Source organism: Lathamus discolor, chromosome 2 (assembly GCF_037157495.1).
Source record: "Lathamus discolor isolate bLatDis1 chromosome 2, bLatDis1.hap1, whole genome shotgun sequence".
Classification (NCBI taxonomy): domain Eukaryota; kingdom Metazoa; phylum Chordata; class Aves; order Psittaciformes; family Psittacidae; genus Lathamus; species Lathamus discolor.
In genome coordinates this window covers 67,769,640-67,796,624 of record NC_088885.1, presented here as the reverse complement: position 1 = coordinate 67,796,624, position 26,985 = coordinate 67,769,640, and the positions used below count along the sequence as shown (strand labels likewise).

General features: G+C 40.6%; 1 protein-coding gene across 5 annotated transcripts in view; it reads left to right on the top strand.

The window, feature by feature from the left end:
• Nucleotides 1-26,985, top strand: part of PHACTR1 (phosphatase and actin regulator 1) — a 342,596-nt gene that overhangs the window by 206,997 nt on the left and 108,614 nt on the right. For all 5 annotated transcript variants that reach the window (XM_065667330.1, XM_065667331.1, XM_065667334.1 and 2 more), the window contains one exon: nt 5,113-5,277. In XM_065667330.1, coding sequence (XP_065523402.1) covers nt 5,113-5,277 — 165 coding nt within the window. The remainder of the gene's footprint in view (nt 1-5,112; nt 5,278-26,985) is intronic.

Here is a 26,985-nt window from a genome sequence, read left to right as displayed (position 1 = left end):
GGTCTGATAAATTGACTGTTTTGAAGAACTGCTTTTCAAGCTGCCTCTCCTAGACTTGCTGATTATGTCCATATCAGGTGTCCTTGCAGTGCATTACAGCTCACAAACCTCAAAATGATTGAGGTCAAATAATCCTCAAACCTAGGGTTAGCTTCAGAACCAAAAAAAAAGGAGGGGGGTAAGAGCAGAAGTTAGCTTTTAGACCTTCTATTGTTGTAAATCTTTGTAGTATATTATAATCATGATTGTAAAATTTCTTTTACATTACTGGGGTGCAAAATATTTTATTTGTTGCACTTCTTCTCATTAAAACCACAAGTCTTGCTTAATGTTCAATCTATATGAACATCAAGTGTCTTGAGGACTACAGTAAAATTTTGAGAGCTGCCTCACAGTCAAACTGCCTGTGTAAAGCTCTCAGGTCATTTTCCCCTTGTTATTCTGGGATGACATCTTGGACAGGAGAAAGTGTGAGGGAAGTGTATTGTCCTCTTGCCATAATTGCAGGCAATTAATCCCAGTATCTCTCTGTGTCCTGGCAAGATCTCTTAGATACTGGGGAAAAAAGTCAGCACAAGCTCCAAAAGCACTGAGTATCAACAGTTATTGTGACCCATAAACATCATGTTTGTGGCACTGACCTCAACATGAGCCCTCAACAGTATGACTAGAGGCACCAATGCACATGGCAGTTCCCTTTCCCAGTTGAGCAGACTGATGAAACTGGGACTGCTGTGACTGCTTTCCTCTTTGACAGCACAAAAACCACCAAGTGCAAGGCCTGATCGGTTTCCATTTGTGCAAGTACCACCTTTTTTTAGGAACAGCAAGGGTGTGAAACCAGCCTACAGAGCCTGCTGTTAGCAGTGGGTGTCACAGCCCACAGCCAGTCAATAGTCGTTAGGAGCCAAAAAGGCAGAGAAACCCAGCCAACTTGAGCAAAAGATACAGCAGCATAAAAGACTGCAGAAATCTGGCTCTTACTTCTTGCATCATGGTCTGCTTTTATTCTTGCTGTATTGAAACTGTCATGGCTTTATGCTAATGTGGTTCATTCCTAGCCAGTGATTATTATGCTTTGAATTAGCAGTGCTCTTGAGAGTATTTTTCATTAAAAAAATGAGGTAGTCCTTCTGAGAAATAGAAGCGAAAGGGGAAAAGAGCTGTTACTTGCATTAGCTTGGAGCTGTGTGTGTTTGGAGAGGATGAAGAAGAGCCATGTTCATGGCTGATGGAGAGCACAGCAGGACTCCTGGGGCACATCTGTGTGAGAGATGATACTGAAATTCAGGGAAAAGCAGTCAAAATATGGTAATGGTTTTGACACTGTGCTTGCCTTTTAATGAACCACACTTTGGGTAAATTCCTTTTGACTCCAGTGTTGGTTTTGCCTGACTGTGGATCCATACTCATTTACCCTGAATGGGTAAAGCTTCCCAGGGGCAGTGAGAGCACAGCTGGTGTGGAACAGAGGGGTTGTATGATACTAAAGGAGAGAGTCTTTAAAATATGCCAGTTTTCCAGGGAATGGCCTCACCAGTACCAGTTAGGACCAGCTCTCAAAGAGGAGTTGTTGCAGCTCTGAGATCTAGTAACTAAGGCACCTGGGTAGCAGAAATGGTGGCTCAATGATGGAGAAAAGTAGAGAGGGTGAGCAGCAATAGGAATTCCATTGTTTAAGCTATGGGCTTATGCAGCAGGATGCCCAATTCAGCAGCAGTAGCATGTCATTCCCAGTTTGCTAAATGGGCCACTTCTATACTCTGCATCCTCCAAGTAAGGCAGCAAAGACAATACAAGCCCATCACTTTTAGCAGCATCTCTAAAAATTCATAGCAGTGGAACACAGTGTGATCTTACGATGCTTTAACTAGAGGCATCATAAAAATGGAGGGGAATCTGCCTGTAGAGGGAGGTAGTCAGTACCCTGTGCTGTTCTTCAAAGCCCAGCATGTTCCAGTGAAATCAGAAAGTATAAGGAAATTTCTGATTTCCTCCTCTTTTTACCCTCATGGTTTGTTCAGCATAATGAGGCAATTTCCAGCCTTGATGCAGCATGTCCCAGCCCCTGCACAGGACAGAGCCTTGTAATGGGTTCTCTGGATAAGAAATTATTTCTCTAGGCAGTTGGGCACAAAGAGCTGGAACAGAATGAAGTGCTTTGTCCGAATTGCCCTTTTTTCCCCCTCTGCTTTAAATGGAAAGAAGATGTTCTGAGAAATGCCTGTCTTTCTCTCCATTACCCCAAAGAATAGTTGTTTTTAACCATTTCCACTGAAACACTTGGGCTCTCTGGCAGCTGTATCTGGCAGTGATATTTTACAGAAAAAAAAGGACTGGGTTGCCAATGTTCAAAGCAAACGAAAGCGCAATAACAAAATAAGCAACCTTCTTGCAAAAACCTGAGGGTCTCAAATAGGATTTCAGTTTGAAATTCTGGTAATGAAACCTCCTTTGTGTTAGAAATGTGTCTCTGGCTGTTCCCATGAAAACTGTCCTAAATTTGGCACACTCAAAGCCTCAGAAAAATTTCCATTGAGACCCATAAGAATTTGCTAGCCAGAATCTCTGGTGACTGTGTGAGTGTGGAGTGGGTATGCTCATCCCTTCAGAATGATGTTCTTGCTGAGGTTCCGGAGCTCATGCTTTTATGGCTGAGATTAATATTTAATATGCTAGAGGTGATAGAAACTGGGCTGCTGTCTTCAGAGTGGGAGGGATGATGAGCTGCATCCTGTCTTTAAGAATCCAGACTCTGTGTGTGCAAACCACACAAATCAGTTTTACTGGCAGTGTCGCATTACAGCACCAGCCTGGCAAACGGTATCCCTAAAACACAAAACAAAGCAAAACACCAACAACTTTAGAAAAAAAAACACCAAACCTCCTCCTATATGATGACTGAATTATTGCTGATGTTTTCTGTACGGAAAGAGTGTGCATGCATCAGCCTGGGGCTGGGAGAGCTTATTACAGTCCTGGCATTTATGGCATGGAGAGAACTTTTCCCCAGGGCTGCTAGTACCTTTCCTCTGTTGGTGTTTTCCTTTGTGGTCTTGGCTTACCTCTCTCAGTGCCTCTAATCACAGGGATGTTATTTCTCAAAGCTATTAGCATACATTGTCCCAGCAAATGTGAAGGGGGACCATGCAATGTAACTGTGCCAAGTGACCATCTCCAGACTTCTCTTGCTGTCATTGGGGAGGAAGGGTAATTTAAATTCTTCAGGGTTTGGGTTTTCTTTAGCTATATAGACTGTCATGATGTATTACAGGATGAAGGTTGCAGAATGCTGAAATATTTAAACACAGTCTCAGTGAAAACCAGTAACAGCTCCGAGGAAATTCAGGCCTTAGAGTGGACTCTATTAACATTTCTTGAAGTCCCTGTGTTAAAAGGTGAATTGGAGGGGAATGGGTGGGCAGAAAGTAGGACTCACCATCCCTGGCAGTATTTTAAAGATGTGTAGATGTGGCACATGGTTTAATGGTGAACTCAGAGGTCCTAGGTTAACAGTTGGACTTCATGATCTTAAAGGTCTTCTCCAACCTAAATAATTCTATGAGTCTATGATTTTTTAGCACCCTTTCTGTTATTAATGCAGCCCCTTTTGTAAGCCAGGCGGTTAAAATGGACATGGAAATGATACCAGAGGGTCATTATTTATCAGAGTCCTTGCTCTTGATAGACATTAATTCATGGAAATGTCTCTTTCCATTGGGAAAAAAAAAAAAAACAACAAAAAAAAAAAAACCCCAAAACAAGCCCAAACTTGCAATATTTCTTTCAAGTCATATTGCTTTTTTTTTTTTTTTTCCCTGCAGCTTTCTTTTCCCAAGTCTCTGTCCCACTTCCCCAGGAATGGCTGTTGGATGGATTGTTAGTTGTCTAGAGTGATGCAGAACAATTTACTATGGATTATAACTTTGCTATTGTAATTATCCATATTCCTGTCAAAACTGATTGCTAATAATGATCTTTAAAGCAGATTATGGATTCCACTGAAATTCAATCTTAGAATGGTTTGATTTGGAAAGGACCTTAAGATCATCAGTTCCAACCCCTACACCTCGCTTCAAACCGTGTTGCCCAAGGCTCTGTCCAACCTGGCCTTGAACACTACCAGGGGTGGAGCATTTAACCACTGCTTTGAGCAACCTGTTCCGGTGCCTCACCACCCTCACAGTAAAGAACTTCTTCCTTATATCTAACCTGAACTTCTGCTGCTTAAGTTTAAACCCATCACCCGTTATTCTATCACTACAGTCCCTAATGAAGAGTCCCTCTCCAGTATCCCCATAGTCCTCCTCAGATACTGGAAGGCTGCTATGAGGTCCCCACGCCGCCTTCTCTTCTCCAGGCTGAACAGCCCCAGCTTTCTCAGCCTGTCTTCATACAGGAGGTGCTCCAGACCCCTGATCATCCTCGTGGCCCTCCTCTGGACTTGTTCCAGGAGTTCCATGTCCTTTTTATGTTGAGGACACCAGAACTGCACACAATACTCCAAGTGAGGTCTCACAAGGGCAGAGTAGAGGGGCAGGATCACCTCCTTCGACCTGCTGGTCACGCTCCTTTTGATGCAGCCCAGGATACGGTTGGCTTTCTGGGCTGCGAGTGCACAATGAAGCCAGCTCATGTTAAGTTTCTGATAGACCAGCACCCCCAAGTCCTTCTCTGCAGGGCTGCTCTGAATCTCTTCTTTGCCCAACCTGTAGTTGTGCATGGGATTGCCCCGACCCAGGTGTAGGACCTTGCACTTGTCATGGTTGAACATCATGAGGCTGACAGTGGCTCACTTCAGAAGCATGTTGAGGTCCCTCTAGATGGCATCCCTTCCCTCCAGTGTCATGGACAGTGTCAAATGCTTTGCATAAGCCCAGGTAGACAACATCAACTGCTTTGCCCCTGTCCACCAGTTCCGTAGCCCCATCATAGAAAACAGTGCTAAAATAATGATTACACTTTTTTCTCTTTTTTACTGTTCTCTGTAACCATGGAAAATTTTGACCATCTGCATGGTTCTCTGGTGATTTATTAAAGCAGTTATTTCACTTCCCCCCCCTCTTTTTTTTTTTTTTTTTTTTTTGTCTTCTTGTCTCGCTGAAACTGCAGCTGAGGAAGTGGAAAGACTGGCTGCAATGCGTTCAGATTCTCTAGTACCTGGGACTCACACGCCTCCTATCAGAAGAAGAAGCAAATTTGCCACTCTTGGAAGGCTTTTTAAGCCATGGAAATGGAGGAAGAAGAAGAGTGAAAAATTTAAGCACACTTCAGCAGGTAATAGTTGCGATCGGGTTGGTTTGTTAATCTGTAACTGTTTGCTCAACAAGACTGAAAGTTTGTAATGCAGCCCCAATTCACATCTGTTTTTAAGGTTGTTGAAACTTGGCTTGGAGAGATTTCTCAGATTCTAAGAGATCTTTTACTCTGTTACCAGCTTTTTCTTTTAAAAAAGGCAAACCCAACATTTTGGGTGCACTACAGTTAAATCAGCAGCTCATCAAAGCTGTATATTCAGGTTCTGCTACTAGAGCTAGAGGGTAAGTCAGAAGAAATCTTGTTACACTGGTTTACAGGATTATGGGTAAAGGGAATAGTAGCATGAAAAAAGAACTTTGGAGGATTTAGCCACATTCAGATTCCTTGTAACTGCTAATAGAGGAGCAAGAAAAATGTATGACAAAGGAGTTGACATTTTATTGAGTAACTTGCATAACCATAAATTATTTGTTCCATTGGTCAGGAAAGATGTATGTCATTTGTTTTCTGAGAAAAACAAAACTCTCTTCCTGCCACGCCCCTCCTTCTGCCATTGCTTTCCAGTGCTCCTGGTTTAAGACTCTTTTAATTGAAAAACAAGTATGAAAAACTGCTAAAAGCTTGTTTTTATATTGTTACTTGGTCTGAGCAAGAGTTCCATATCCAGGCGCATATGCATGTGGTAGAAGTTTGTACCTGATGTGTTTGTTTTCAAGCTTTGTGATCTCTTTAGGTTTCTTGTCTTTATTCTTCCATGATGACTGATAATTACTACATGTGGTTTTGCAAGTTGTAAGCCTGGATTCTCTGTGAGAAGACATGAATTTTCTCCTGATTTCTTACTGTTCTTACTAGAACTAGAAAGAAAGCAGTGAGGATCTTGCTCCTTCATGTGCCAGAAGAAGCTTGAATTACAGCCCAGTTGCTCTCTGACCTTTTTATTGCACAGTGAAAGCTTTCAGGCAGGAGACTTGACTGTACCTTCTGGCACCCTAAAGCCTGTACTCCTGAAAATGGCCTGTAATTGCATGAGAAGTCTCATTTAGCTAAGTGCAAATTCTTGCATAAGGTTAAATGCAGAATAAGAATTTTCAGGGTTTATACTTTAAGGTGTTCTTTACTGTGTGCTGTTTAAGCTGCTCACTGATGTGTCAGACAAAGACTGATGAACTGGAATAGATGGCTATATTACTCTGAGTGACGATCGTATTTTTTGACTTGACAGCTGAGAAGCTATTGTCACCAAAAATGACATGTTTCTGCAAGTCAAAAGGCTTGTCTTTCATGTTTTGTATCAGACATAACCACAGTGAAGTGTAGCAGGATTTCCTTGAAAACTGTATGTAGCTCAGGGATATGTGGACACTGTGGTAACAACTAGTTTGAAGCTAGCTCCATCCAGCATGCTGTGTTAGTTGCATATAACTAGGAGGATAACCACAGCAGTTCAGAAGGTGCCATGCGTTGCCAAAGCCTGCCTAGTATTTATTTGTATGGTTTATCCAGATCTGGGAGGTGGGGCTGAGCTGCACACTGCTGTAGTTTGACTGATTAGTTTGAAGCTGGATTGAATACACCTACATAATCTGTTCTGGGTGTTACAAGAAGAACCCATTTGCCACATCACTTGTAAAGTACATAGGGATTAAAAACAGTAAAAACTTGTGTTTCTTCTTCTCAGAGGTATAGGAAACTTTACCACACATGCCAATGTATCTCTTCCCCTAGAAAGAGGGACTATAGTGCCTGAAAAATTAATTTAAAATCTGGGTCTCCTGGTTGTAGGAGATTGTTGATTGCAGTACTAGATTTGATCTCAGTTGAATCCAAAATCTTTCTTTTTAAAAAATAAATAAATTAAAAAAAAAAAAAAAAAAAAAACATGTCTGGTAAGCTAACAGTATCCTGCCGCTGCTCTGCAGAATTGGTATTCCCATCAGTGACCCTGCTACTAACTGCAGCAAAATTGACAAAGATGTCAAATTTGCAGAGCACCCTGCGGGAGGCAGGGGGAGAAATTTACATCTGGACCGTATGAGAGGTGGGGACCCCACAGTTTTCATCATGCCCAACACTGGGGAACATGAATCCACCAGCATCCTATCAGACCCCTGTGGCAATTCAGCAGCATTGGCTGAACCTAGGATGTGAGATACGAAAGAGTTTACACATGGAAATCTAGCAGTTTTCTGCTGGTATTTCCATGGCCTCTCATCTAATACCTCTGATCTCACTGATAAAATATATTTAATCTTCATAAAAAATCAAAAGACAAGCTTATAAAATGGCATAATGAGAGACAGCATGAAACTTCATAATACAGGCTTATTTTCTTCTAAGTGCACTGATAAATGTGACGCTTGGAAAAAAATAAATTCCCATTAGTGTCCTACAGGCATGCACCCAAGCTTTCCACCTGCATAGAACATCAGTAATTATAAAAAAATAAATACTAATACAAGTATTTTATTGGGCTCTTATTTGTTGCAACAATAGATTCAATTATTTTTAATGTCAAAAGCAGTTAAGGGTCAAAACACATGACCTTATCTGTTGAAACTTCCCTTGAAATTCATGGTAGTTTTTTCCTGGGAGAGGACTGGAAGAAAGAGAGAGTCAGGCTGGCATTTAAGATTGAAAGGGGTTGCCCTTTTCTTGAGAGTTCCAAGTGCTAACATTTTGTATCCATATCTTTATCAGACTGAAAGCTCTGATTATTTATTCAGTGATGAATACTTTAAAATACAGTGGGCAAAAAAGACCTTTTAGGTAATAGGTAAAGTTATTTTCTGACACCTGGTAATTGCATGAGATGAGATAGAAAATCTTTGATTTGATTGATTGAGGACCTTAACATTATGCTTATTATATATGGTTCCTTTCAGCACATCAGTACTCATATTGTGATATTTGAGCGTAACAAGTCCCTCATCCTCTGTCTTTGTTATCTTATTGCCACTGACAAGTAGAAGGTTAAAAGGATGCATATGTCATATACTTTATATGTGTATAGGTTATGTTGGTTAGATATCCCTGAAGTGACTGCAGAAAGGACCAAAGTCTGACATTGCCTTGATGCTGACTTAGTCATGAAGGTGAAAGTTATGGATTTGATGCAGACTTCTAATCCTTTGCCTTGCAGTTGGTCTGTCTGCGAGCATCATCATTAGGTATGTTTTAGAGCAGCCAGAGCAGGTAGAAAACATCATGCTATGGGGTGATCTATTGTTGCAGATGGTAAGCGCCAGATGAGCCTGCATCTGGAGTTTGATTTGATCAACTTCTTCTGCTGAAGGTGGAGTATTAAGAAGGTTGTTCAGGACATGCACCGTGAGTGACAGATGGGTTCCATCTATGAACAAGCTCAATCTCAGAGCTAGCGTGTGAGGGACAGCAGTGTATCACAGTGGGGCCAGAAACAAGTTAATTCTCACAGTAATCCTCCTTCTAGATAGAAGTGAAGCTTCCCCCAGCAAAGAGTATTTTTTCAATGTCAGGGTTGCCAATCATTTTACCACAGAGGTCTGATGAAAGTTCTTTGATGGATGCTGAAACTCCCACAGTACAACAGGAACACTCCTGACAGTGAAGTTTTATATACAGGGGGTTAGACAAAGAAATTAAGCTCAGCCACAATTATTCATGCTATAGTCAAAACTATGGTGTACTTTTTTAAACTCACCTAAAATTTCTTCTTGCACAGAAAGTGTGGAAACCTTTATTACCATGAGGGCTGAGGGCCCCTCACGGCAATGAGCAGTATGATAAAGCTGACAAATCTAGCTTCGGGAGCACAGGCAAATTTCTAAATGGCAAGATTATATCAGTTGATGGGACTGTTTCTTTTAACTGATAATAAGAAGAACAGTCTCACTTATGGCAGAGGGAGCCAGGAAGAAACAGTTAATTCTCTTTGCCCAAGCATGTTATCTTGACTGGATGCAGCTGGGGTGGTTCCAGCAGGCTGCACAAGGTTTTTAAAGCCACGCTAGGTTCTCTGGGAATCAGCAAAGCAGATAGCAAGAGAGTAAGCTCACTGTCTCCTCAGCCACACCTTTGCCATTGCTTTTAATACCTTGATCTTGTTCTCCTTGCCTTGATGCGAATTTGAAAACAGTTCTTGCGTGTGCTGTAGTTTTATTTCAGTGCCGTACACGTGGCAGAGAAGTGTCATTCCCTGGTGATGTTTTAGAGAATGAAGTGCTTACGAAATAAAGAAGCCTGAGGGAAGATAGGTTCTGGTCTTACCTGAAATATTATTGAAGTTTTTTTATCACTGTATTCATCAAGAGCCAACTGCTTGCAACCTTTCAGAAAAAAAATATTTCAGCTGCTTGCAGGGGTATGAATAGGGGAAAATGTCTTATTTCACCATTTCCTGTTTCTGGTGACCTTCATTTTAAGGAATTGGTCCATCTTCCACCATCCTTGCTTCCTGAGTTGCAGTGCTCAGGCAGATGGAAGGAGGAAGCGTGTAACTTGTACTTGGAGGAAACTGGTTGCAATGAGAAGAGGAAAGCAGAAGAAGGTGAGAAATAAAGGAGTGTAGAGAAAGCTCAGCTATACAATAAGAGAGGGTAGGATTCAGCAGTCTTTGGGTTAGGTACATAGGCACCCTGTAAAGTGAGCAGAGAAGGTCCAGTGTCAAAGCTCCACGGCAGCTCTATTGCCAGGTAGACAGTTATCTGAAACAATCAGTAATACTAAAGAGAGAAAATGAAATCTGTATCTCAGACTTTCCTCCTCGGTACTTTGAAACCTCCCTTCACTCATGTCACAGATCCCCCCATAGAAATACTTACAACTTTTTCCGCAGCATGATAAGGACAGATCCATCTTCCAGTGCCACAGCTCCCATCCCTAATACCCTAATCCCTAATACGAGCTGTGTCCTGTTCTGTGGCAAAAGAAAGACGTGACGGTGATTTCCTAGCCTAATGTTTGGGGTGCTTTCCTGAGAAGAGTGAAGACCCACTCCTGCTTCATTTGAAGCTTCATTTACTTAGTGTGAAATTGTAGAGGGTGGTGTTCAGGAACCCATCTCAAGGTGTAGGGCTGGCAAGTTTGAAAATATAAAGGCTGAGCCTGAACAATGTAAAGCAGGATATCAGAAGTACCAAGAGGCAAATCAGTGTGACCCAGGCATCATCAGCTGAGTTGGGGAAGGTGGGTTTGGGGGACTAGGACTTTCAGGGCAGGTTCATGGGTTGATCTGCTCTCTAAGGGTCTTAGGACTCTTAATAGTTGTCTGTACAGAGGATGACAGACTTCTCTTGCTAGCAGTTACTCTGTTAAACTGGAGCAGCTGAGGTCTCTGCACTGGATTTAAACATTGAAGCCCAGTACTGTAGACAGTGGCACAAAAGGCAGCATCTGGGTTTTTTCAGTTTGCTTTTTAGGGAGGGAAGACATGCTCTACCATTTGCTTTCACTCCTGCTGGAGCCAATTAAAGAAAATCAAGTGTGCCAAAACAAAATCCACTCATGCAAGCTTTAGCTGCCCCACTCCCAGAATATGCATTAAACCAGCCATTCATTTTATGCTCAAATGCTACATTTTTAACTTGCTAAGCCTCAGTGCTTTGGTTTTTCCATCCAGAGTTACTAAAAAAAGTGCTCTAAAAAAATTCATATATCAATGTGTTTAAATAAGTTAAGTCTCCCAGTCAGCAGAGGGATTGTTTGAATTTGGCAACACTTAGAGGCAAGGACTTTCAATGTTTCTGATGAATAACAAGAAGAAAATGAAATGTGGTAAATCTGTGCAATTAGAGGAACTGATATCCATAAGCCATACCCAGATCATTTTATCCCTACTGCTGATTATTTCTAACTACAATAGGTAAATATTTTGAACTTTACTTTACAGAATATTCCAGTCAGTAGAAATTCAATGATGTGTTACCAGTGCTGCTCTTAAACCTTCCTACTCCCTTCTGTTTTGCCTGTGATTGCCTCTTTTGTTTTCTCATGTAGAACTCCTGGGCTGTTAAACTAGTCAGGGTAGCTGTTTGGATGAGACCTTTGCTTGGGGAAGTGAAGTAGAAGCGCAGCCTGCAAACATGCTTGCCCTCACCTCTGCCTGTACTTTTGGGCAGGTGGCCTAAAGTGGAGAGATTTGCAGTGCTTTTCCCAAGTACTTACCAGGCTGTTGAAATCTATCTGCAAAGGCCCTATGAAAGCAGTGGGTTTGTTTCGATTATTGGCTAACAAGGATAACTGTGTTTTAAAGAGCTTTATGTTCCCATTCTTTTCTCCTGAATTTCATTTAATAAATACTGTGATCCCATGTGAAAGGTATGTATGTATTTCAGTTGCAATTCCTCCTATGCTTGCAGGCCAGACAGACTGTCTCTAGGTTTAGGTATGGATGGTTGAGGTAATTAAGATTTTTCTTCCTTCACTCTCTTATTCTGATGACTGACAAATGTAATTCTGAATCAGCACGGAGAAAGAGAGTGGGGTCAGCCCTGCAGTGTAGCTGAGCCTGAGGTTACCATGTGTAGCTGAGCCTGAGGTTGCCATGAAGCCTGAAATACCCCAAAGTCCTGTTCACAACAGTGACGAAGCGTGTTTATTAATAAGACTGTGTACAAACCCCAGTGGAACTTTAAATGTGAGAGAGTGAGCAGGCAATATGGATGCTGGTCCCAGCCAGGTATTTTTGCTGTGCTGGAGCAGTTCATAGAGCATTAACACATTGTTGAAACTGATCATTTCCAAGTTTTTGGGAGGAGAGAGAGAAATGGCACTGATGCAAAACTCAGTCCAGACTTCAAAAAGGAGCCTCAGTTTTGTTAAAACCCAGTAATACAGCCACTTTCCAGACTTACCAAGTGCTTTCTTGTTCACTGCTTTGTGCATGTTTTTGAGGGAGGTGCTAAGTGTCAGCCGGTGAGGAAAAGCGCCATTTTGCAGGAACTAGGACTGTTCATGAATGCACATTGACTTAAGCAAATATCTTTGAAGGAAATTCCAGAAAATGCACATATTTCAGGCTTTTCTAGATGAATCTTAGAGGAGCTTTTACTCAAATTTACATTTCCATTTCAAATTTGAGCTGGATAGTAACAAGTATAGCTAAAAATCTGAATTTCAGATATAAAATGACCTGACAGACAGGAAAGCATTTATTTTAGGTCTGCTGAAACACTACACTGCTTGTGCCCAAGGACTGAATAAAAAATTAAAATCCATTTCTTAGAATTGTTTAGGTTGGAAAAGACCTTGAAGTTCATCAAGTCCAACTGTTAACCTAACACTGCCAAGTTCACCACTAAACCGTGTCCCTAAGTGCCACATCTACACATCTTTAAATACCTCCAGGGCAGACTGTTCCAATGCTTGACAAACCTTTCAGTAAATATCCAATATATAATGTCCAATTCCAATATCCAGTATAAACCTCTCTATGCACAACTTGAGGCCATTTCCTCTTGTCCTATTGGTTGTTACCTGGGAGAAGGTACCCACCTCATTACAACCTCCTTTCAGGTAGTTGTATAGAGCGGTATGATTTTCCCTGAGCTCTCTTTTCTCCAGACTAAACAACCCCCAGACTGAAGAACACCCAGACTTCTGCTCAAGACCCTTCACCGGCTTCATTGCTATTTTCAGTTTTATTTTTGCTTTGGTCTAAAATTGCATACTTGATGTACTTTTTAGTTTGGAAATGAAAAAAAATTATACGCTAGTTCTAAATGCAGATTCCCCATAGCTTCTTTTTGCATGCACTAATATTTTCTTCATGTCTTCTGTGAAGCTGGCCAGAAGTTGCACCAGAATTCATGGAAAATTATAGGACACATTTTTTAAAGTTTGTTCTTTTGCGTTTCTATAGAGGGAGCAAAATTAGCATGTGTATTTGCTTGCTACTGTGGAACCAGAGTTTGATGGGGCTTTGAGCAACTTGGTCTAGTGAAAGGTGTCACTGTCCATGGCAGGGAAGTTGGACCAGATGATCTTTAAGGTCCCTTCCATCCAAACCATTCTAAGATTATGGATCCGCAGGGATGTTTAAAGCCAGTGACTGTTTTCAACCTGTCAATTAGATGAACAGCCCAAAGCTTATGGTGGCAGAAGGCACTTCATAGCAAGGGAAAGCAGTGGGTGAAGAAGTTTGCTTCTTTAGTGATGGAATCATAAAATTATCAGCTTTTTTTAGATTTGTTATTTTAAGCAGATTAAAAGAATTCAGATGTGTTCGGAAGTTGCAGATCTGATTTGTACACAGGAGGCAGTTAAAGCAGTTGTCTATTTTTATACTTGAATTGCCAAATAGAAGCTCCTGGTTCAAAAATGGGGGGTATAATCGCTTCCCTGGGAGCATGTATTCCACTACAGAGCATCATTGTGTCTTCCTGAGAGTCTAATGCAGAACATTTGGGGGATTAAGAAGTGAACTTTTCTAAGCTGGACTGAAAAATGTATGAGACGAGGCCCTTAAATGTGTCCCTTCTTACAGGACAGGGATGTTTAATGAGGCTGTTTGGTTTTTGTGCTAATTACATTTCCAGCTGCTATGAAGATTGTGTGAGGCTGCCAAAACTGTCACAATGCAACATAATTCTGCAACAATGTATTCCTGTTAAAATAATATAATAATACAATTAATTCATTAATGGGTTTATAGCAAATTCTGAGGATTGAAAAATAGATGCTGTAGCATAAGCTTCTGCGTAGTATATGTATTAGAGAACAGCATTAATTGAAGATGTTTTAAGAAGTATTTTACCAATGAATAAGCAATAATGGAATATCTGGTTGTGGGGAGAGAGAATGAGCATGTTTGGAAGAAGCTCAGTCTTGTGTAAAAAATTGTTGTATATCCTCAGCTGCTGTTGCTGTGACTCATGAATGTACAGTCTTCATCAGACTGCATCCTTAAAGGTTATTTTAGAATGCTTTCATTTAAACCCAAAATGCGTTGAAGCTGCTTTTTATTTTTAGATTGTGTTTGAAGCATGGAGATTAATTAGTATTTCTCAGACTGTTGGCGTTTTGTTCTTCAAGTTTTTGTTGCCCTTTTTAAAGATATGGGGGGAAAACAGCAGCGTTTCACAGTGGCATGGAGCCATGAGGCATCTGGTCTGTGATGAGATCAAAGACTCATCAAAGACAACAGTGGGCAGCTGTAGCACCGGGTTATCCCAGTGACCCAAAAACACTGCAGGTCTTTTCCAGCAGGATGCTGGCTGGTCACAGGATCCTGCTTTTAAGTAACTCGTGCCCCAGGTCATTTTCCTTATTCCATCAAAGCAGCAGCCATTGAATACTGCTGTGCAAATTTGTCATCCATCAGTAATCGGATGTTGTGCAGGTACGTGTCTTTGAGACTTGGCAGAGTCCAACCTATTTGGACTACATGGGCCAGGTACTTCAGCTGGGGAAGTCTGCTCAGTGATTCCACCAGTTTCTCCATACTTTGGTCAGAGATGAATATGGTCTTGCAACAGAGGAAAACCTCCCTTGCCTTTTAGAGACTGCTGTTGGGTAGTTTCCAAAAGCGGTATTTGTTAGATGTGTTCACTCAGAAGTGCTGTTGAGGAAGTTTTATTCCTAGAATACTGTTTTGGTCTCAGTGTTTCCCATACAGGGGAAATGAAGCAGGAATCGCTGAGACCAGCATGGTGCTGTCTCGAGTGAGCCCTGCTCTATCAGTGACCTGATTGACATCTGGCCCATGTTGTGTTTAGGAAATGGGTTGGTATTGTAATGCAAGCACGCAGCGCAGTGACTAATGTAATGGGATTTTTTAATCAAAATAGCTGCCCTTTATTTCCATGTCTGTGAACTGCATTAAAAAGGTATACACAGCTAAATGTATAGAGTATTGGCAGCAGGGATGAGAATACCACATCCACAGGGATGTGAAACATGGATGGCAGTCACCCAGTAAAAAGCATTAGCTTCATGAGCTCTTTCCAGGGGCTAATATGTTGAGGAATAATAAATACTTGCTAGAAAGAGAAGCTGAATTAAATTACCCTGTGTACAGAGGTTTAATAGGAAAATTCAGATTATAAACTGGGAACCAAAGACAGCTTGATGAAGAACAGTTTCTTAGAAATCTTGGTCTAAGTCTTGTTTGATACAAGGGCTTGTTTATACATTGTAACTTGAATTATTTAAACTATAAATATGAAACAGATTAGTTATATCACCATAAACCCTTGGGTGGATATTTGTTCAGTTCATAAACTCATTATTTTATTTTAATGAATTAAGGCCATTCAGTTCTGAATTAAAATGTCCACACAAATGTTTAATGTGGCATTGGTAATCCTCCTTGAATTACTTAATTCAGATTGCTTTTCTTGAACGCCCATGGAAGTAGCCACAGGAGCTAATGTGCAGGAATGAATCGAGTAACTGCCACAAGAGATGGGATCTAGAGGCTCTGGTTGGTGAGAGCTGATCTGATTACTTGGACTGATCCAAGGGACTAGGCAGAAGAAGTCCAAGATGGTGATTAGAGCATTTAATGAAGAAAGCTGTTGCGCAGCCTTCCAAATTTGCTGGTAACTCATCCCGGTCTTATTGTGAACAACAGCTATAGACTATTACATTCTAAGTGTTGTAGGACTTACGTGCAATTTCACGAAGTCTCTTTTTTTGTTTGTTTCTTTCGTTGGTCTGTCCATGTGTAGGATTTCTTCAGAACTGCAGCTTACTAAGTAAAGTCATTCAGAGAGAATCTTGGATTCCAGCAGCAAAAAGAATTATTAAAAACCCCATGTGGCTGTACAAGAAAGTCTTGGAAAACAAAAGCAGGGGGGAAATCTCAAATTCTTGTTAGAAATTAAAATTACAATTTTAAAGCAACTTACAGATATTCTGGGTATTTATAATTTGCTTTATTGATATCAGTTACATTTTCAGACTAATGTTTCAGTTTGATAGTATGTTGTCTGTGTAAAAAAGATAGGAGTAGTTAAAAATAAGACTTATTTTGGTTTCCATTTATTTGTATAGGCCAAAGATCTAATACTTTGTAATTACAAAGTTGTGGTTGTTAACTGCATTTGAGTTGTTTGTTAGCTACAGAATGTCCCACCCTTTTAGATAAAACTAGTGGTGGAATAGATGGATGACACTGAACATCACTCACTATTCCTTTTGTTCTTGCTGGAGTAGCAGGTATGCGTTTCTAGGCCGGAAAATGAAGTATCTCAGTCTCTTACTTTTCAGCTGAATATGTACATGTAGATTTTTGAAGGAACACAGTTCAGTTCCTTATAAAAATGTTTTAATTTGATAATTAACACTTTTGGTCCTTTTTATCTTCATAACTCTATATGAATCTCACCAAGATAATCAGGCAATCACAAACAATTCCGTTCATCAAAACAGGCTGTAAAAGTCATCCTTTTTCTGGGGCAAATCATACTTTTTCAACCTAATCAACAGCATTAGTTGCCTATTTTAAAGGAAAAGTTATTAGGGAATTTGTTTGCCACTAGCTACTGCTTAAGCTGTAAACACCAATCCCTCACCTCTCTGTGTTTTGCAGGAAGCTTATGGTCTCCTTGTGCTCTTCATTAATTCCTTAGTTAAAAGTAGCATGGGGCTGACAGCTGAATTTGCATAGATAAGCAGAACTCTGAGGAAGGTCCAGAGAAAGCCAGATACGCTTCTGCCTGAAGGCAGTGACATGTATTTGTGCTGAAAATGGTTCACAATAGGTTTTACTTCCATCCTGCTGAAGCTGATGAATTCTTCCTGTCTTCACTGGGTGCAGGGTACCTGGCAGGCAGTTGCTGAATACCAAAAGCCTTTGCTCATACAGATAGGCCACGAAGGCTTCTGCCAGCTGCACAATCTTCCTTCTGAGGTGATTTGTTTTCCAAAAAAGACCATGGGATTGGTGGGTGCTCAGCTCTTTGCACTAGTAAGCAATGCAACTGCAGGCCAAAAAGTTTCTAGGATGTGCACATGTATCCAAAATGCACCTCTGCAGCCTTTTAAATTTAAGTTCTGCCTGAAGACACTTTGGAGCCCCTAAATTTTCTGTCACCATCATCAAGAATCAATACTGCATTTACACTCCTGTGCTGGCACTTACATTTTCAAAACTGTACATGTACCTCTAATAGCCTGTGTGCTTTATGGACCTGATCAGAAGCCCCATAAAAGTGATTGCTGGATTCTCTGCTTTTCATGGGCATAAGATCAAGCTTATATTAAATAGTCATAGTAGTATTCCTCCCAATTTCATATCTAATGAGAAAATATGCAATAGGTAGTTTAAACATCAGTTAAAAAAAAAAAAAAAAAAAGATGTAATTGGCTGTGAGTGAAATATTCATATAGCAAGTGGACTAAAGTTTAGATATGCCTGAGTGGCAGTGGTTTTTCTCACCAGCTAGTGGCTTCTTGTGCATCATCTCCTGTGGAGGATTTTAGTTTATAGTTTGGGGAAAAACAACTGGATAATTCCATGAGCAACAGAACTTATTAAACCAAATTTTGTATGGATTGCTTCTTCCAGGATCTTTTGCTGTTTAATCATGAGCTTAGCAATGGCAATTTGGATTATTTTTCTCTAACCAGCCTCCCAGTTTCTCTGGACTTTAGAAACATAGTGAATTTATGGTCTTTTATCCTGCCACCAAAGTTGGAAACAGGTTGCAAAAGTTGTCAGCTAGGGCAGAGAAAGGCAAGAAAGCCACTACTGCTGGTAGAAATAAGCAGAAAGGAATGGGTGAAAATAGTCATTGAATTGGCCGTTCTGGTTTTAGACTGGGCAATGAGATTGGAAGAGCACGTGGCATCCTTTTACAACCTCAGTCTTGACTCCAAAATGTGTGGAATACCACTCACCAAGTGTGCTTCTGTAAGGATAGCAAGAATCAGGAGAGGGAACTTCTGAGAATTTGTGTATGGAAGTAATTTGGGATTTTATGATCAACAGAGAATCCTTGTGTCTCCTCACTCTTCCATTTGCTTTGTAAAGAGGGAGGTAGGAGGGACAAAGTATTACTAACATAGCATTATTGGAGGACAGGAATTAGCATTAGTAAAATTTAACAAAGATTGTGTTTGCTTGTGACTAATTGTGTAATAGTTGTGGTCTTTTCACAAAAGCAGTTGAGAATGAAAGAAGCCTTTCTTCCATTTTTTAAATTGAAAAACTTTCATTAGCTGCGCTGCAAAAAGATCCCCATGCTACAGTGGGATATAGGGGAGGGTAACAAGTCAAAACAAGCAAGGAAAAGAAATGAGTCATGGCAGCCACTTCTTGAAGTGCAGCAGCAAACCTGAGTGCATAACATGTTGATCATTTCAGTGCTTCTTGCAGCATGATGGAGCACTGTGCCAATTCTGTGCCCCGCTTGGGTTGTGAACGAGTTAGGACATATTTTCCCAAGCCCCTTGGTGTTAGACAGGGCACGAAAGGCACTCTGCAAGCGTTTGTGGGGTTTGGATCAGACCCTTGAGAGAGAAAAGATGGTTTCTCTGCAGACAAACAAATGCAGAAGTGTTGTGGGAGTTTCATTTGTTCCCTGTGTGTCCCCCAAGAAAGCAGGGGTCAGCCAGGGTGGAACAGAGGCATGACAACAGCTTAATCATTTTCTCTCATTTTTCAGTTGATTTGTGCAGAGATTTGTACAGGGGCTGTGTAACAGCACCTGGAACTGTTTTTGTGATACCCTTTGCTTACTGACATGTGGAAAATGCTTTTCCTCAGTCTTCTCAGTAGCTTTCATTAGGGGTCAGTCTTCGGCCATCCTCATCCAAGCCTAGTATCTTGGAAAATTACTATTTGTATAGTTTTACAGTTTAGCGAGGAAGAGCAAAAAATCTGTCAAGATCTGAGATTTGGAATTCTACAAATAGTTGACATTTCATAATACTTGATCCTTATAGGTCACAAACCTCAGTAATTACTCTTTGGAGCATGTCTCATTCAGCCTTTGAATTAATAGTATTGGAAATGCTATGGGTGCCCTAATTAGCTTGGAATGAACAATGTCAAAGGCAAGGGCTACCTTGGTTGTAGAACAAATAACTGATCTACTTGTTTTTCACAAGGCGGATGCCTGCTGTAAGCCCTGCCAGTTGTATATCCCCTACAGCTGCTGAACTGTATGTTCTCTGATGATGATCCAGTAATTGAAGGACTCTCTAAACCTTTTCAGGCTTTGATTTACTTACTAACTAGAAGATAATTAAAATAACTTATCTCTGTAATCTCATTCAGCTTTTGCAGCAGCTATTTTTTTTCCCTCTGAGAGGGGAGTAATTCATGTATGAATTCTTAGATCACCACCATTGCCAGGAAGGCATGTAATGTGATGGCCTCTATCTGTCCTAGAAGGGGAGCTCAGTGCTGTGGAGAAAGGTTTCCTTCTGCCATGATGGGATCATTCATTCCACTATGCACTGGCCTCTGCCAGGATCTGGTCCATGTTGCATCTGTCTCTCTGCAGAGACAGAGTAGGATCAAAGCCCCTACTGCATGTGCTTACAGTATTCTTGGTGTACGTATGCACTGTTAAAAGCATGCCTCTTTATAATTCACAGAACTCTGATCAGGGCAAAAGTGAAGATTATTATAGAAGAGTCATGTATATTGGTTCATAAATTAAAAGAATTAAATCAGCAACAGATTCCCTTCTTAATTAGCGATGGATCTAACCTGGCCCTACAGTCAGTCAGGCATCCATTGTTGATCTCCGTAGATCATTGTTGATCTTTGACAGAACTCTGTCATCTGGGCAACACTGATGCAAGAGCTCTAGTGCATGTACTCATCCTTTGTAATAACAAAGTCCATACACTATCTTTTATTTAGGTGCTGTGTTTACGCCCCAGAAAGCTTGTAGTTTAGAATAGCTGCCTCTAAATATTGATGCTGATTTTTTGCATCTGAATCTGCAAAGGCATTGTGCTGAAATGTGAGGCCAGTGACACTGTGGTATTTCTGGCATTAATGTGCAGACAACATTCCTGCAGGCTAAAATGCACTGCAAGTAGCTGACAAAACCAATCAAAATCCCCCCGTTGCTAGTCTAGCAGATGAGTCCATTTTCTGATTTCACTGCAAGGGTTGTGAGACTGGCTTAACTCAACTGCCCCCATTTGAGTGACTGCACTTAGATCAGGCAAAGTCTCAGCTGTGTCATTCATAGTATCACATCTTCTGAGCTAACACAGCTGAGGCTGGTATTGATGCCACTGAATTAACAAGTTTAATGCTAACTCACATTTTGGTCAGGATGTCTTAGTTAGGATTCCTGCGTCCGTTGAGAGGGAGTTAGTTGAGTTCCTTTTGAAGGTCATGAGCCAGCCCCCCACCACTACCACCCACCAGTTGGGAACCATTGACAGCATCCCATGGACTATCCCATGTGCTGACACCTGAACCTTGGTTTCCTGAGGAGCAGAGTTCCTGCTGTCAGTGAAGAGTTAGCAATTTACAATTTTTTTCCTCATCTTCTGGCATTGGTTCATTTGCTAAATTGAGCTGGCTCTGAGCTCTTTGGGACAGTCATGATATCTTCCTCATGGGGACCTGATGATCAAAATGACCACTGAGAAAAAGAAGTTGTATCTGACCAGGATCTACAGGATTTATCTCTGGAATTATGTTCCCTGAGGGAGAGAGTGGCTATTGTCTGTGGTATGTGTTGTCTTGGTAACATGTGAAGGGAAGTACTGCGTGTATTTGAGCACCCTTAATAACTCTGTGCTGCAATATGAGTTTTATTGGTTTGATTTCTTTCCTTGCATCCCTAGAAGAGGAGATCATAAAAGTGAACATTGCAAATATACAGGATAGAAAAGCCACAGGGGAAAAAGCAGAGACGCTCCCCTTCTGTGCTAATTGAAAATATGCCAAATCATAGTTCACTGCACAGATAAACGGGAGAAACAGAGGACAGGCTTTTGATTGCACTATCTAATAAAACCCAACCATATCTCCAGAAGAGCAGAGCTCTCTTTTAGCCACTGTTAGAGCAAATATGGTCCAGTATGCACATTATGAATAAATTGGTGTGCATCCTTGGTCTGAAACTCCCTGTAGATTGAAATGAACAAAGCAATAGTTATTCCAAGCACATGAGGTAAGGTATGTTCTAAGCGAAGTACTTCTGCTTCTAATGATGTCTCTTGTGCTGCAGAAAAGCTGGATAAAAAAGGGGCTAATATTCAGGAGTCCTAGATCCATGTTATAGTTACTTTGTAGCAAATTAGGTAGAGTCTCCCTATTCATGTAACACCTGCAGGTTCTGTACAGCCTTTATGTATACATGCTTATGTCCTACTTATTTTCCCTAGAATGTATATACATGTCCCTCATTACATTGCTTCCCTGCAGGGGCTGATGTAGGGCATTTTTTTGTCTGTTAAACTTGGTGGTAAAATCCCATCACCTTCAGTGACGACAGGCCTGACTCTATGCAAACATGCAGTGAAGGCAGGAGGCTTTTTGCTGCATATTTAGGGCACTCCAGTCAGTAAGAAGACCATTTTAAGTAATGCTCTCAAGGAAAGAAGAGCACAGGATACACACACTCACTTATTAGAGGAGATAACTGTGGAACAAAATTATGTTGTTGAATAACAAAGGGGAAATTGTTTACAAAATGCTGATTTCTGGGTCATGATTTGCTTAATTTTTCCTCTTGCGCTTTGCTTGAATAATGAAAATGCATTGGTCCCATTAGTATCCAGAAGATCTTTAGTCATTTCCATTTGTTACTTGCTCATATGAGTGTTTCCCAAAGTCTTTTGAAGTGGCACTACCTCTGTGTAGGAAGAGTCTCAAGAGCAACCTCTCATCTTGTTCCTGACTCTGTGGCATCCCCATGGTAATCGGACCAACTGCTTATGTGGAGAAGTAATATGAGGAAACCACTGAGGCAATTTTAGCTGTCTTTTAATGAAATGTAACAGCTGGAAATCAGGAAGAGCATGGGCATCATGGGACCAATCAGCCCTCTGTGGAGAAGCAGCAAGTGCTGTGTAAACTATAATCAGTATGTCTCTGATGAGAGCAGCACTCTACTGAGTGGGTAGCTAATACTAAGGTGGAATGCTTAAATCCAAATACCATTTTAATTAAATTTCACTAAGTATTAGGATAGGAAATACAAACAAAGCAGTCAACAAGATTTCTCAAAAATGGACTTGCTGCCTGGGTGATGTGAGCACACTGACCTGTGTCTTCTTGCCATCTGCCTGAGATCATTTTCATGCCTTAGGATATCTTCTGCAGCCAGGGGTCCACCGTATTTTACTAAAGCCTGGGCTGTTTTCCATTGTTTCAATACTGTCTACTTTGAGATTGCTCAAGGTGTACTCCTGGAGGATTTTGTTTCGTTTTTCTATACTCTGTATCATTGGAAAATTTTTAAGTCAGGTAGCAGCTTCCTCAACACAATGCAAGTTTAAGTCTCCAGTTCTTCCTGCCAGAGATGTCCCAGACAAATGTCAGTAGTATTGTGTTTGCTGCAGGAATTGACAGCAGAAGACAGCCTTACCCGTGACAGAAACAGAGCATGCACAAGAGACATGGGGTGGATCATCACTCGCATTTCAGCCCTTTTACATCAGCTAAAATGCCTACAGAAGTCCTGGATCCACCCAGAGAATAACTCCCACAATGAAGAAACTGTAAGAGACAACCAACAGGGCCCTGTCCAAAGCTGTGCTTGCAAGCACTTGCCTTTGGGTATCTCAGGCAGGCCAGGGTATCACTAAGCCAGGCTCTTGGTTCACAGTGTTTTCTCAGCTTGTCTTCTGTCCTGCAGCCCAGCAGGCAGGCTAGGAGAGGATAAAGAAAGCTTAGACTGCCTGAAAGTCATGCAAGCCACACAGCAGTGCTAGGCTGAGATTTCACTTTATGTTATTTAGCAGTCTTTTATTAGAGTTATGTGTGATCTTTCCCATTTTTTTAAATACTTAGCACCAGTGCCATCTGGATAACACAAAGCAACAAATAACAATTGACTTCTGCTTGCATAAGATCAAGTTGAACCTGACTTTTCACCTTTATTTCAAATATCTCTATTCAAATTTTGCTTGCAATTATGTCTAGGTATTTTCTGTTAAATCCGTTAGGTTGGGTTAACACTGGTGTTGTAAACGTAAGCATAAATTTTGCCCCAGACTGCATTGTTCTTCCAGTCCATTTTAATCTGTTCAGTTACATGCCTTTTAATTGTCAAGCTAAATTGAACTGAACTTGTGCTTAGTTCTTGAAGGTCAGAAGCACGGGCCAAACGATATACTACTTATAAATGAGGAACAAAGGTAGAGGCTGAATTGAGATGGCAGGAAGAGAAACAAGGCATGGATAGATATCTAATGTATTTATTGCACACTCACATGTGCTCACATGCGCTCATTCTAACTTTTCCTCTTTCTAGTTTTAAAAATCTTGTCAAGATCCATGTACTGACAATCTGTAGCACATACATTATATTTGTGTGGCACAGGCTAGGTGTGGATTGATGTAAGCAATTATTCTCTGAGGTTAAGTGTATTAAGAAACATGTAATCACTTAATTTAGAGAGTGAACCACCCGAAGCAGCTTATTCAATTTGTGTATGTATATATAGAGAGATACATATATGTATCTTGATTGTAGCTCAGTAAGCTGGAACAAGCCAGACAGGCATAAAATGCTGCATATTCTAGTTCTTACTGTCTGTGGCTTATTTTAATTTGATATTTTTGCTATAAAATTTAAAAGCCATGCCAGTTCTTGTCCATTTGTAAACATTTTTAGCCTTGGTTATGTAAACAGATACATGTTTTATATTACTTTTAAATTAAATTTATAGATTGGATGACCTTGAGTAGAAGTAAAGGCAGTGGAGCACGTAATGGTAGCAGGTTTCTATTATTCTACCTCTGAAATGAGACATGAGTAATTTAAGGTCTTTTTTCTTATTTGATGATTGCTCCCAAATAATATAGACCATGAGAAGTAAAATGTTTTACTAGATTTGCAGGGTTCCTAGTGATATAAAATAGCTGTTATAAGAACAATAACAAGATGTAAAGTGATTATGTAGTATCTCGGCACTTTTAAGAAAGCACTGATTCTTCCAGTTTCCTCATATTTCAGTGTATGATTCAGCAAGGATACCATGTTTTCTCCAGCTTTATATTAATGTGCACAGGTATAAGTGCCTTCCTCCTCTCTAGGATTGTCAGAGCCCATCAAGACTTTCAGATGCATAATTCCTACTGGAATTAGTTGCAACTGAAATTCTTAAGTTGACAGGAAACTAAAGAGAAGTGAGAATTTTCACCACAATTCCTGATATTTTTTGTATCTGGATGTTGTTTCACACTTCACTATTCACAGGTCCCCAGCACACTCCCAGTGTGAGTGCCAGAGTGAATCGTGAGTGAAGTGCCAGAATGCAGGTGCATTGAGTTGTGAATGACTTCAGACCTTCATGGGAACATTCAGGCAGGTGAAACTGCACAAACTGATTCTGACAAATACCTTGTCAGACTTCCACACTGCTTTAACCTCATGGAGGCTTCATAATGTGAAGCGGCATGGTGGAAATGGAGGAAATCTGTGAGAAAGAGTCAGTAAAAAAGCCAGGCAGGCACCATTTTCGGTGCTGCCAGCACCAGTCTGTTACTGAGACAGAAAAGAAACTCTCATGCTGAATCCTGATAAACTGATTTTAGTTGAGCATCTTGAATGTTTTGATAATGTGGACATGTTTACAGGTCCACTTCTGCTGGCTACTGTGTGCTGCTTACAGCAGTGGGCCAGTTTGAAGTGATTCTGTTTACAGTGAAGTTCTGGCCATCTAAACCTGTTCCTGGTGACTCCAAGACTGGGAGCAATTTAGCAGTGTGCCATTGTTAAAGTGAGCACAGAGATAGGCAGGATTTCAGGAGCTGCCAACCCTTTGGCAATTTTAACATTCAGACTGCCTTCCTGTTTGAGAATAGCAGGTCTTTAAAAATATACCCCTATGGGTTTTGTGGCATCAGTTTTATAGGTATATAATTCAGGTGTGATTAATTATATCACTTTGGTGTTAATGAAAGGCTTTTGAAATTCTTGGAGAGTTCTGGTCGAAGTTATATGTGTGCCAGGTGTACCTGAACCTTAGTCAAATGTATTAAGATGAGACTAGGTAAATTTGATGCTCCATCAGAAAATTCATCATGATTTTTCTGAGTTGGGTTTATCACAGTGCTAGCAGAACAGTTCCAGACTTTCATACATTTTAACATTGATCTTATGTTTGTTGTGTCCTTTCCCTACTCTATTCTACTTACTTACAGGAGAGTAAAGTGGAAATACTGTCTGTATTTATATCTCCATGTCCCACTGGAGGATGAAGGGGTTGCTGTGGTGTACTTAGAGCAGTATCTGACCGACAGTGGCTGTAATACCATGTGCTAATTAGAGGATTTGGCAAAATAAATGCAGTTCTTTACCTAAATTAGAAAGTAGTCTTAGTAGAGTTTGTGATGCTTCTTCAGCTTGGGGGATATACAGAAGGCTTGCATAAGGCAGGCAAATAACTGCTTATTAACAAAACAGGCTGGCATCAGAAAGACAAATGCCACAATGTAAGGAAAAAATTAAATAATTCTTCTCACCTGGGACACATGGTTCTCTCCACCTCTCTTCTTGCCCATCTGTATATATGTGCATCTCACAACTTATGCTTGTTAACTGTGTGTCCTGGTTTCAGCTGAGATAGAGTTAATGTTCTTGTTTTCATATTAGTCAGTAGTATTCCACAGCACAGCAGCAGTAGGGTTCTCTGAGAAAAGGACAAAATATATTATTGCAGCATTTTATGAAGAACAGTAGGAGATCACGAACCACTTAGATTTCCATGCCACAGAAATACAATTATGTATTTATAAAGATTAATTTTTAATAATGCTGTTAGCTACAAATGTGCCTAGATCACATGTTTGGGTACAAATATTCCTTGAACCTGGGTGAAGTTCACATCTAAATTCAGAACAATTAAATATGTACAATATATCAGCTGGGTCTGGCATGTGCAAAAATGCTGGATATTCAGTTATTATGCGTGATTGAATATTCCTGGAACTTCTGGTGCTTGTGTTAACATTGCCCATCGTTCATTTCTTTCGTTGTATAGCTGGGGTAATGCTGATATTGCCAAGAAAATTGTAGTCCTATCGCTTTCATTGAATGAGTAACTCATGACAGTGCAGAAGTGGTATTGAACAAACCAGAAAAACAAATACTAATAAATTCATATATTGAGCATTGCATTATCCATCTAAGCGTATTCTCAGATGAAAGCATTATAATCTGGGGCTGAAAACCGAAGAGCAGTAACAAAATTGGACTTTGTAATATCTTCATCTAAGCTTCTGGAAGCTGATGTACATTTGCATATTAAAACTGCTCTGAATCTTCTGTGGAGGAAACTACCATGAAATTAAGAGGCAGAAGCACCAGCCTTGCAGAACTTGCCTTTCCCAAAGAATAAATTAACTGGGAAAACTGTTGCAATCAGTGGACATTGCTCCCTCCTGCTGTTCATTTTCAAGTGAAAATCCTCTGTGGGGACTTTCCATTAATGAAGTCTCATGCTTCAGATGTCTTTCCTCCGTAGAAAGGATGGTTTGGGATGGGCAGTCTGGCTCAAGTCACTGGCTTTTTTCAGAGGCTTCTCATGGGAGCTTGAACAAGCCACATTCAGTAGCAGCTGTCCACCACATACAGCTGCTGTGGTTGAAGCCATAGA